Source organism: Microdochium trichocladiopsis (genome assembly GCF_020744255.1).
Source record: "Microdochium trichocladiopsis strain MPI-CAGE-CH-0230 chromosome Unknown B0I36scaffold_12, whole genome shotgun sequence".
NCBI lineage: Eukaryota > Fungi > Ascomycota > Sordariomycetes > Xylariales > Microdochiaceae > Microdochium > Microdochium trichocladiopsis.
In genome coordinates this window covers 244,652-255,508 of record NW_025763555.1, presented here as the reverse complement: position 1 = coordinate 255,508, position 10,857 = coordinate 244,652, and the positions used below count along the sequence as shown (strand labels likewise).

At 53.3% G+C, this 10,857-nt stretch overlaps 4 protein-coding genes across 4 annotated transcripts; 2 read left to right on the top strand and 2 right to left on the bottom strand.

Annotated features, from left to right (window-relative positions):
- Positions 1 to 1,658: 1,658 nt before the first annotated feature.
- B0I36DRAFT_42291 (14-3-3 domain-containing protein) lies at positions 1,659 to 3,042 on the top strand. The gene is made up of 3 exons (XM_046162225.1): positions 1,659 to 2,260; positions 2,329 to 2,416; positions 2,471 to 3,042. The coding sequence occupies exons 1-3, from the start codon at positions 1,956 to 1,958 to the stop codon at positions 2,741 to 2,743; spliced, it is 666 nt and encodes a 221-aa protein (XP_046005700.1). The 5' UTR covers positions 1,659 to 1,955; the 3' UTR covers positions 2,744 to 3,042.
- Positions 3,043 to 3,733: 691 nt separating this feature from the next.
- On the top strand, positions 3,734 to 5,694 carry B0I36DRAFT_42208 (mitochondrial phosphate carrier protein). Its single transcript, XM_046162201.1, has 5 exons — positions 3,734 to 4,069; positions 4,155 to 4,355; positions 4,504 to 4,923; positions 4,998 to 5,343; positions 5,415 to 5,694. The coding sequence occupies exons 1-5, from the start codon at positions 3,840 to 3,842 to the stop codon at positions 5,511 to 5,513; spliced, it is 1,296 nt and encodes a 431-aa protein (XP_046005699.1). The 5' UTR covers positions 3,734 to 3,839; the 3' UTR covers positions 5,514 to 5,694.
- Positions 5,621 to 6,621, bottom strand: B0I36DRAFT_42263 (uncharacterized protein). The gene is made up of 3 exons (XM_046162212.1): positions 6,278 to 6,621; positions 6,195 to 6,216; positions 5,621 to 6,137 (listed from the first exon to the last, which is right to left on the bottom strand). The coding sequence occupies exons 1-3, from the start codon at positions 6,443 to 6,445 to the stop codon at positions 5,875 to 5,877; spliced, it is 453 nt and encodes a 150-aa protein (XP_046005698.1). The 5' UTR covers positions 6,446 to 6,621; the 3' UTR covers positions 5,621 to 5,874.
- A 1,707-nt stretch (positions 6,622 to 8,328) lies between these two features.
- B0I36DRAFT_377781 (uncharacterized protein) lies at positions 8,329 to 10,545 on the bottom strand (the record flags this gene model as incomplete). Its single annotated transcript, XM_046160593.1, has 4 exons — positions 8,329 to 8,871; positions 8,904 to 9,281; positions 9,308 to 9,949; positions 10,153 to 10,545. 4 exons carry the CDS (start codon positions 10,543 to 10,545, stop codon positions 8,329 to 8,331), a joined length of 1,956 nt encoding a protein of 651 aa, XP_046005697.1.
- Between the last annotated feature and the right edge of the window lie 312 nt (positions 10,546 to 10,857).

Here is a 10,857-nt window from a genome sequence, read left to right as displayed (position 1 = left end):
AGATCAAGCCATCAATGATCATGGAGCACACATTGGCTGTCCTCTACCCCATCTCCCCGCATGCATGTTGGCTTCTCCACTGATGTGAGTGGTGTTGCCAGGATTAGGTGGCCTGTGCGCAGAAGAGTTCGTGCCTGACCCACACGGACACCGATTTCGAATCTGACTGTACTGTCACAAGGTAAAGAGGGGCTTTTACTAGCGCCTCTTGCCCCTGTCTTAGGTAAGCAAGGCAGTAAAGCACTGTGCTGGACTGTATAGAACATTTAACCGTGGGAACAGGCACGGTGTAAGCGCCAAGAGGCCCAAAAAAGGGTCCCCGGACAATTGAACAGTGAGTAAAAAGCGGAAGCCGATTTCGCTAGTGACTATATCTCTGGAGACTATCTCTTGGCAAATACGGGGTCTTCAGCCTCAAACCCAACCCGATTTCTTGCCATTTAACCAGTGTTTACATGTGAACTGCATCTTTTAGTGTTTGTCATTCTTATGCTCCGATTATCCGACGCCGGAAGATCCTGGATACGTATGGGGAATCATATGATGTGGCGCTTGAATGCCAACGACAGTGACAGTGGGTCCCGTCGGAGCTTTCAGGACAATTTGGAAGTCTCCCGCCACAGTGCGAACAGGTATTCACCTTTCCCTGGGTGGGATCGTCTTGATTTGATTCTTATCTGTTCCAACTCCGCCCAATTAAGATTCATCCCCGTGTTTCATTTCGTGGGGTGTGTGCCAAGCAAAATGTGTCAGTGTTCGCCAACGGGGAAGTGGCCTCAGGCTGGCCTAGGGCACATCGAACGATACTTGCATTGAAGACGGGATGCGGAGCAGCGTTGGGGAGAGGTTATTTCAACCGGACTGATTAACCGGACTAGGTAACGTATTTCACGGGCGAGTGCACCACACGGGCGAGTGCACCATCGAATTCTGCATACAAAACTTAAAGTTAGTGGGGAGCTTGTGGGGTCGTACATACTACGTATGTTGGGTGCAAGGGTATGTAGCGCCAAGGATTTGATCATGCCACATTCAAAAGAGCTCTCCTATCCGGGCAGTAACCCACCTTTTGCACCTGCCAGCAACCGTCTCTTGGCACTGATGCCATCTACAGCACCATGGAACGCTCACCAGTTTCGCCTCCGTCGTCTTCGTCTCTTGTTGCTGTGGCACAAATACCCAAGCATACACCCAAGCCGTCGATAATCAAATCATTGACCAAACTCGACGATGTTGCGCCATATTCAAGATACGCTTCGGCCGGTGCCGTTTGTTGCTCGTTCACCCATGCCATCCTCACGCCCATCGATATGTAAGCCCGTACACGTCCCACCAGTTGAGGACGCATTTTCCTCAGCATCAACGACCCTTTGGGCCGGCGAGTCAGATCCCGTTGCAACTTTCCCAGACCTAGACACTGATGCTGCTTAGTGTTAAAACCAGGGGGTGTACTGCTCCCGTAATGAAAAGGGCACTGCTCCCCTAGGGGTGCTCCAAAATAACCTCCGTCTTATCGTCGTGCGAACTACTTTGACGTGACCAGCCATCTTGATTCGCCACTCTTCTCTTGTCAACCTTATCGCTGCGTCGTTTCCCCCTAATCTAGTACTATTTTGTCGTTGATCCTCGCGGATCCAATCTGCACTCTCTCCAGCTACGCGGGTGACACGAAGTCGGAATGACGTCCGAAGCAAGTTTCCCCTACTTAGCCGCTGTGGCACCCCACCACCGAATATTGCACGCGATCTCCCTATCGGCTCGCTCTTCGTCAAGTCTTTTGATCCAGTAGCGTCGCTAACTCCAACAAGCAGCGTGCGAAGTTTGTACCCGCCCACCCTCGCGTTGAATGTGTCTGGTTATGTCCGGCTGCTCCTCCAGACCCTCGGTGCTGACTTCACGGCCACAGCCAGACTTTCGTCGCCCGTCTCTGCGAGCAGGCTGAGCGTTACGACGATATGGTTACCCATCTGAAGGAAATCGTCAAGATGGGCGGTGAGCTCAGCGTCGATGAGCGGAATCTTTTGAGTGTTGCTTATAAGAACGTGATCGGCGCGCGCCGTGTCAGCTGGCGCAACATCTCCGCGATCGAGCAAAAGAAGGTGTCCAGGGGCAGCCGGAAGCACATTTCTACCATCCGCGAATACCGCCACAGGATTGAGGACGAGCTGGAGAAGGTCTGCCGGGATGTGGTAGAGGAGCTAGATGAGAGACTGATTCCAAGCGCCTCGACAGGAGGCTCCAAGGTTTTCTATCACAAGATGCATGCCTATCTTACCTACCTTCTCACCGCCAGTCTTAATGGTCCGTGGACTGACTTCTCGTGTTTAGGAAGGGTGACTACTGTCGTTATCTGGCCGAGTTCGCGTCGGGCGAGAAGCACAACGTGGCCGTCACGTCTGCCCACATGGCCTACAAGGTGAGCTCGAGATTCGTTGAGTCAGACGCCAATCAGCTTAAATTGCTACTTTAGACTGCCGTCGATGTTGCTCGCACCGAGCTCACTCCCACTCATCCCTTGCGCCTGGGCTTGGCTCTCAATTTCTCCGTCTTCTACTACGATATCCTGAACTCGCCAGATCTTGCTTGCGATCTGGCCAAGCAGGCGTTTGATGATGCCATTGACGAGCTCGACTCCTTGACCGAGGAGTCGTATCCTGGCAGCACACTAGTCATGCAACTCCTTCGTGACAATCTGGCCCTTTGGACGTCTTCGGATAATGATGAGCTGGAGCTTCCTTGCTGAGGGTCCAGAAGACGAGGCTACGGCGGCAGCATGAGTACTTGGCTTGTGTGGTGGAGGATGTGTCTGGGAGAACCATTGTCCAGTAGTGTGCAACATCAAAGAATATGCCTGCGCCAAAGCCCCGCTCAAACCGATACATCACTGCGGCTCGGAGTCTGCTCCGTAAGCTTGAGGAATAAATTCTCACACATGGCGATATTTGTTTGTAGCTCAAACCGCTCCTCCAGAAGGAATCGATTTTTTGCTTCCTGAAATGAAATATATTCCGTCAAGCGACGCAGTGTGTCCTGCCGTCTAAGTGAGCAACAATCACTGGCTATTCACCGCATCCTAGCATTGCTCACGATCTCTGTTCGCTCTTGCCAATCTTGGATTGGGCATCTCACTTCTTCCTTAGCCATGCTTGGAACGTCGTCTCCTGGTTGAGAAAATTCAGCATTCAGACGAGCACTGTGGCGATTCTTCGGGTGTGCACCTGGACAAGGAATTTGCCGGTGTGCAACGGGTGGATTGTGTGTTGGGAGAGAGCTCAGTGGCTAGTGTTGGAGTGTGACGCCCCTGGACATCAGCGTGATACGTGGGTGCCACAACACAAAGTGGATGTGTCTCCAGACGAAAACCTGACTCGGTCATCTATACTAAGAATGGTACTCCGTAATGATGGCGCAAGGGGTGGGCCTGACGTCTTCCGTGTCTGCATATTAAAATGAGTGACTGATAGAGACTTAGCGCCAGACACCCCGGCTCTTCACTATCAGTCCTTTTTGGTGACACGGTGCTGGCGTACCTGCCGCTGCAGATATGCGCCGGGTCTGTCCGGCGTCTCTCACCGCCCTGAGAAATCCGCTGAAGGGGCCTGCTCGTCTTATCTTTCCGCTTTTTGATTACACTCTCTCCGTCATTTTTCTACACCTTCCAATTTGGTCTTCTGACGTTTCTTCTCACGCCTTGGACCATATCCGCCGACTGCGACCGTCCATTTCCGCGAGCTCCTCGGCCAACCGACGTCCGACACACTCAACTTTTCACTGATCTGCCGTCAGGCACAAACAGTCAACGGCTCTGTTTGACTACCTTCCTCACGTCACGACCTACAATGATAGTCACGCGAGCTATATCCTTGACGAACTTCCTGGTAGCCAGCTCTGCACTGGGTTTCCAGGTGTTGGTGCTATATCCGTGGCACAAGGAGTTAGACGCGGGGTTCGAGGACCTGAAGAAGGAGCACTTGAAGGTTCTGGATGCTGTGGGAAACAGTCTGAGCGAGCAGCAACGAAGGGCCTTCTCCGACAAATTGAGCGACCTGAAAAGCCAAAGCTCGAAAAGGTGGCGGTGGCTCTAAATACCCTTTGAATAGACGGTTATTGCAGTCTGTCTTCCTCCTAGTGCATTAGCTCACTGTCTTCAGTAGCATCCACAACGTTGTTACACGTACACAGAGCCCTGGAGAACCAATCAAGGCCGCTAGAGACAAAATCATGCCGACCAAGGACAAGGCCGTGGACACTGCAACAACCGAAGAGGCTATGGGAGTGTCTCTGTACGCAAGATATGCTCTCGCTGGCGCCTTCTGTTGCGCTTTCACACATGCCGTCCTCACACCCGTCGATGTGTAAGCAAGCAAGCTCTCCTTGTCTTCAGTGCGGGGTTGGTTGTCGTGCCCAACAACATCAGACCTTCACGCGACATTGACTGGGTGTAACGATCCTATGTCATCTACCCTGCGACGGTGAGGCAGCTGACACCTCTTCCTTGCGCAGTGTTAAAACACGGATCCAGCTCGATCCAACCACATACAGCAGCAACATTTCTCAGAGTGCACGGCAGATAGTTTCATCAGAAGGGCGAGGAGCTCTCCTGATAGGGCTAGGCCCTACCATCGCAGGTTACTGCCTCCAGGGTGCCTTCAAGTTTGGCGGCTACGAGTATTTCAAAGCTCGCGCGGTCGACTATCTTGGGCACTCGACTGCTACCAATAACCGGAATGCTGTATACCTTGCCTCCGCCGCCGCGGCCGAGTTCCTTGGTGATATCGCGCTCTGCCCATTCGAGTCTGTTCGAATCCGGCTCGTGTCTCAGCCTACCTACGCCGTTGGCTTCGTGAGCGGGCTTGCTAAACTGGCCAGAGAAGAGGGTCTTAGTGGCTTGTACTCCGGCCTGAGTCCCATCCTCCTCAAACAGTGCGTCCGACCAGGCGGCCCATCCCGATCCCCGTGCTCGATATATCCGGCTGCTAATCAAGTCGTCGTCGCAGGATTCCCTACACTATGGCAACATTTTTGGTCTACGAAAAGGCTATCCAGACAGCATATAGCATTGTAGACAAGAGCGAGCTCACTTCGATGGCAGTTACTGGCATCAACCTTGGTGCCGGGCTTGTCTCTGGTTTGGCCGCCGCCGTCGTCTCCCAACCAGCCGACACGATCTTGAGTAAAATCAACAAGGAAAGGGCAAACAAAGGCGAAAGCACAACCCGCCGCTTAGTTCGCATCGCAACTGGGCTTGGACTTCGCGGTGCCTACACAGGCATGCAAGCAAGAGCAATCATGGTTGGTGGCATGACAGCAGTGCAATTTGGCATTTATGGGGACATAAAGAAGGTGCGTTTCAACTTTGGTCTCTAGATTCGCCATGACCGTCCATTAAGACTTCTGCTAACCATACATCTCAGCTTTTCGGGGCAACCGATGGTGTGGAGTTAAGCCAGAGCTACCCTGTAGTAGATCGTTTAGAGGAAGTGCGGCAGACTCTCGTGCAGCCTATAGAATGATCGACCCGAAGTAGCGACAGATATATTTCTTCCGATGCCTGTTAGAAAGTAGTGTCTGCGGTAGACGTCCTGTTCGGCCCCCACTGGGGACGCTCTGTTGGCATTGACGCTCCTACGCTATGGTGGGTATTGTAGCTACTGTCCAGTCCTTGTACACCTAAAATGGACGCAATCCTTCCGTCCGTTGCCTTGCCAAGGCCTAGGGGTAGATCATTTATCACTTATCGCAGAAGCTCCACGTGCAACTAGGCATGTAGAGACAGAATAGCCGGCTGGTTGCTTGTTTGCGACTTTTGTCTCACTTCCCGTTTTGGAAACCGCGACACATGGAAGACATCAATTGGCCGAGTGCTTTTGTCGTCTAGGTCGCCGGTCCGTGGTTAGCAGGCGATGGAGTACTTCTGCGCGTCTGCAACTGTGTGCCTGCTGTATCCATGCGAACTGCTCGTTCATTGTTGTCAACTGACATGCTCTCCGCGTCGCGGGGATTCGTAGGTTTGCTCTGGAGCCTAGGGCTATATTCCGGGGAGTCGATCATGGCTTTCTTTATCCGCCGCTCCTCAAGTCGCGCCGCTCTGTCTGCGTTGATGCCCTTCTTGGCAAAGTAGTATGCTCCACCGCCGGCTGCGATGCATGGTCAATGATGCAGCTCGACGTCGGGTCCGAAGCTACCATACCTACACAGAGGGAGCCCCAACCAAGCCTGGGCAGGAGATTATGTAAGTTGCCAAGCATGCCGAATGCGAATTCAGGATCACTCCTACCAAAACGATCTGACCTAAATTGCTGGTATTAGCGTGCTGAGCGCGCTCTTTAGTGGGTCCTAAAGGAAAACTTATGGTATTCATCTTGGTGGCTAATGATCGCCTACACAGTGGCAAACGAGGATTGGTTGGTAGATACGATCTGGCAATAACAAAAGGCCATGACATGTATAGGGTGTCAGTCCTTTTATACGGAATAAGTCGTTGGTGCCAGGTACGTAGCGATCGCCACGTGCCTACTTCGGCCCCAAACCATAATTGCTATCTCGCGTATCAAGGCATGAGCTCCCTCGGTGCGCCATGGCCAAGTCCCCAGTTTGATGTAGAATTGGATTGATGAACCAGCAGAAGTGCTACAGTATCGCGGCTACACATGTGCAAGACATGGAAGCAGAGAATTAGTGGTCCAAATGTTAATACAGTACTCCGTATAACGTGCACGTATAGTACAGTGCATATTGTGCTCGCCACGACAGATCCAGAAGGAAAGCAGAAATCAACGAATACTTATCGGGGCTGTCTAGCAAGCTACATAGCTGTCATTGTCATGATTCGAAGTTGAGACGGATTGACGCAGGGTTGCGCTTGAGGAATGGAGCGACGAAAGGTCTTCTGCCCCACCCGCGAACTTCCGCTTTCGTTCATTCAAGTCACGTGGCTCCGCCACGTTAGGTTGGTCCCAAATGCCGTTACGGTTGTGTCTTTTTTGGCCAGTGCTTCTCTGGACCTCCGGTGCCCCATCTGCGATATTTTTCTTCTCAAATGGGCTCTGCAGGATGTTCACGATAAGGCGACCCGCAAACTTTGCCCGAATTTGCCCGCATGACCTCAGTCATGAATAATCTTGATTCACAGGTGGAGAAGAGCAATTACCGGTCATTGGCAAGCAACGCTGTTTCGATCGATAACATTGGGCAACATCCCTGACGCCACTGGCCTACGGCTGAGTCAAACTGTCCGGTTTTCCCCGACCAAGCATCCTCGGTGTTCAAAATCGGCTGATTTTGCGCCATTGTGGCGTGATTATTGCGCCAACCCCGCAACGGCAGCGGACCTGAAATCAGTTCCGTAGTGAAACGACCTTCAAAATAGGAGGCGAGCCTCTTCCGCTGAGGGGAGCGGTGCAGTCAGCGAACCGTACGAGCATTGACCAACGACCCGCCTACTGTAGTGGAAACCCTTTTCTCATTTCCATGTCTTCACCCAGTAGTGGAAACCCACCCTTATATCTTTACCACTAGTGGAAATCCAACACTCAACCTTTCCCATTTCCATGTTTTCACCCACTAGACACCCATTTTGTGTTTTTAGATTCTCGATCTGCTTTTAATGTTTCATCCACTAACGTTAATAGAAAGTCTCCGATCTCAGATCCAGACCCAGGATCTCGCGTCTTCAGGGTTAGGCCACAAGGATATGATGTCATAGCCCCACCCTTGATTTCACATGTTATTACAGGGGTTGGAATTGCTATTTTTGACTCCCTAAAACCCATTCTGGGGGATTGCGACCATCGATGCCCATCGATACCTTCATGGCCTGGTTGGTGTCTTCTAGGCTTAAGGTGGCTCGCCGGGTACCGACGATGCCCGGCAGGGCCTTGCGCAAGCTTCCCTTTTGGGCCGGAGTTTGGAGAGGAAATTCTCACGCTCATCCGGAAGTAGGGGCTGGCAACCCGGGGTCCGGGAATGCGGGTATCGCCTGGACTCAAGGGGTAGAGCGGGGCCCAGGGAGCTAGAAATGGCACCAAAATGACGACGAATGTGATGTCATAGCTCGACCCCTGTCATGCACGTTGCTAAAAAGAGGGACATCCTCACGGGTGCTCAGGGCCGTCCAGAGGCCACACTTTCAGACGCTCGGGGATGCAACTAATAACGCTTGAAAGGCCAAGCTGCTATCCGCAAATAAGTCGAGATTAGTGGGCCCATTTATCACGATAGTTACGTCGGCGCAAACCAGCAATGGCAATCGAGGACAACGTGCGGCACACACGTCTGGAGAACTCGGGTCTGGCCAGCCTGTGTACTCCGACTCTTGCTGATGAAATACTAAAGCAACTGAAGTAGGTCCTCGAGATCAAGCTCAGACAGGTTCCGTTGCCGCGCTTCAAACGGCCGCTCCGTAAACTCCGCAGACCCAAAGATCCCCATCTGAAAAGCCCTGCCAGCCTCGCACAGGCGTTGTACGTGCTCCACCTCCTGAAGCTTAGAACGGAACAATGCGATGTCGTCTCTGGTCAGGTGCTGGACCTGCTTTCTCGTCACTTCCCGATAATCCCTGAAGACAGGGGGTGCAAAACAGAGAATTCCCTCGTAGGTGTATGCAGATGTTGCACCACATAGCTGATCCCATTTCTGATAGGCAGTGAGCTCGTTTCGTATAGACCTACGGCTCTGCTCGGTGTGTGGGAGTCCTCGAATTTCCAAAAGGCTGTCGATCGCCTCTGGAGCGATGACGGTAATACGGCGTTCGAGGTTCCGGACAAGGTGAACACTGGCTAGGATCTCCAGGAAGGAAAACAGCTGTGAGTTCTCCCGGAAAGCCATCCTCAGTGTGTCCAAGGCTTGTGTCCTGTTGTTGCATTTCTCGACCTCAACAGCTGTCCGCGAACGTCGCCGCCAACCTCTCGCCATGCGCGGACAACGGCCATGAATCGAAGAATCGCATCCCGATTTGTTGTCTCGTGTGCAAGGACTTCTGCAACGGACAATTCGAGAGGTTTGTGTAACTTGGGCCGTTTTCTCCGGGGAGGCGCTTCGAGCTGACTGGCATATCCCTTGCGTTTCGCGTGACCAAGTTTTCGGATCATCCGATGCTCCAAATGATACAACCCATCATCAGGGCACAGGGAGAGCGTCTTTGGAATCGGGTCCTCGTTTGGCAGCACGAAGTTCGTTGCGATCGCAAAGGAAGCGGTACGGTTGATGACAGCATGGTACTGTCTCGGCTGAGTCAAGACCATGTCTCCCGGCCCGGAGCAGATGATGTCAAACTCGATGTTCTCTGCTCGTAGTATCGAATGATGACCGAAGTATGGCGGACAAACTGATCGCAGCCGTCGCCGCACTCGGTCAGCCGCCGGACCAGATCTTCGAAGTGGGCGGTGTGATGAAGTCGGATCAGGATCCAGATCTTCCAGCCAACGAGGGTGAGGTTGTACGAGCGGAGGTTCGCATCCTCGCAGTGGAAGGCAGTCCCCGATGCTTCTTCACCAACATGCCCATAGAGTGTAGAGACACCAGGGACATGACCAAGTTGACAAACCTCGTCGCCAGAGGGGAAATAGGACTGAAGCCTCTCAGCGACAGACCCAGAAAGGGGGCCAACGTAGTAAGAGATTGGTTCCTCTGGCAGGTTCCGGTACAGGTCCTCAAGGTACTGTTCTGGATCATCCGATGGCGTTTCAACGTTGGAAAGGTCAGGAATCTGCAATTCGTTCAGCGGCTGAGTGTAAAGGCGCCAAATGGCCCCATCCAATCGATGTTCCACTTCGAATTGTGTATTAAATCCCGAGCTTTGCAGAGGTTGTACAGCATCTACAAGCGCTGTGGAAGTGAGCCCCATATCCTCGACCAACAGCTTGCCAGTGGAGTTGTTATCCTCGATGAGTGTCTGCAGCTTCGGAATCAGACGTTCCCCCAAGTCCGAGAGCCCAAGCGTGAAGATGGGCTTCAGCATAGCCTCAGGAGGAGAGTCCGGGGGAGTGTCAGGAGGAGCGTTGGGGGGGGGGGGGGGGGGGCGTTGGGAGGAGCGTCAGGAGGAGCATAAAGACGATGGGCAAGGGGGCTATCGGCACGACGATTCCCATCGCTAAGACGGCCGCCAGAACGCTGAGCAGGCCGAGGTGCAGATGGGAGTGGGGTTCGAGAGACATTGCCAATGGGAGCAGAGTCGGCACCAGGAGAGTTGGCGTTAGGAGAGGTATTGCCGGTGGAAGGAGAGTCGGCGCTGGGAAAGGAATTGCTGATGAGAGGAGTGCCGGTGCTAGAAGGGGTATCGCAGCCAGAAAGATGGTCGGCGCCAGGAGATGCATCGCCGATGAGAGGAGACTTAGCGCCGGGAGTTGTTTTGCGGCCCGGAGGAGCGTCGTCGCCAGAAGGCGAGTCGGCACGAGAAGAGGCATTGCCGATGAAAGGAGGGCGGGCGCCGGGAGGGGTATCGGACGCCGGAGGAGCGCCGGCGCTAGGCGATGTATCGGCGGTGGAAGGAGAGTCGGTACTAGAAGAGGCATTGCTGGTAGGTGGGTCGGCTGACGGAAGAGGCATTGTGGGCAGGAGTATCGGCGCTGGGGAGCGGATCGGTGCTCATTAGTGCGCTCTTAATCTTCCCGTCGAATTCCTCCAAACGCGCCTCGAACCGAGAGACGGCGTCGATTAAAATGTGCTCCGAGTCCTTCGTGCTGGAATTCGTGCTCGAAACTTCTGGTCGTAGCCGTTCTGTCTCTTGTTGTGTTGCGCGGTGTCGCGGTCGAGCATCTTGCTGAGTACGAAAGCATCTGACGACAGAGGCAAGATTCTTAAGCTCCTCCTTCATGCCCTTTAATTCAGCCTGTAGTTGCTCCATTTGGGGCAAACCTG

Excerpts from the sequence above, each read along its gene's own strand:
- B0I36DRAFT_42291 (XM_046162225.1), top strand. The coding sequence starts at position 1,956 with ATGGTTACCCATCTGAAGGAAATCGTCAAGATGGGCGGTGAGCTCAGC. Across the intron at positions 2,261-2,328 it reads AAGGTTTTCTATCACAAGAT|GAAGGGTGACTACTGTCGTT; the intron begins GCATGCCTATCT and ends TCTCGTGTTTAG. Across the intron at positions 2,417-2,470 it reads CTGCCCACATGGCCTACAAG|ACTGCCGTCGATGTTGCTCG; the intron begins GTGAGCTCGAGA and ends TTGCTACTTTAG.
- B0I36DRAFT_42263 (XM_046162212.1), bottom strand. The coding sequence starts at position 6,445 with ATGTCATGGCCTTTTGTTATTGCCAGATCGTATCTACCAACCAATCCT. Across the intron at positions 6,217-6,277 it reads ATTTAGGTCAGATCGTTTTG|GCTTGGTTGGGGCTCCCTCT; the intron begins GTAGGAGTGATC and ends TCTCCTGCCCAG. Across the intron at positions 6,138-6,194 it reads TTGGTTGGGGCTCCCTCTGT|CCGGCGGTGGAGCATACTAC; the intron begins GTAGGTATGGTA and ends CATGCATCGCAG.
- B0I36DRAFT_42208 (XM_046162201.1), top strand. The coding sequence starts at position 3,840 with ATGATAGTCACGCGAGCTATATCCTTGACGAACTTCCTGGTAGCCAGC. Across the intron at positions 4,356-4,503 it reads GTCCTCACACCCGTCGATGT|TGTTAAAACACGGATCCAGC; the intron begins GTAAGCAAGCAA and ends TTCCTTGCGCAG. Across the intron at positions 4,924-4,997 it reads AGTCCCATCCTCCTCAAACA|GATTCCCTACACTATGGCAA; the intron begins GTGCGTCCGACC and ends TCGTCGTCGCAG.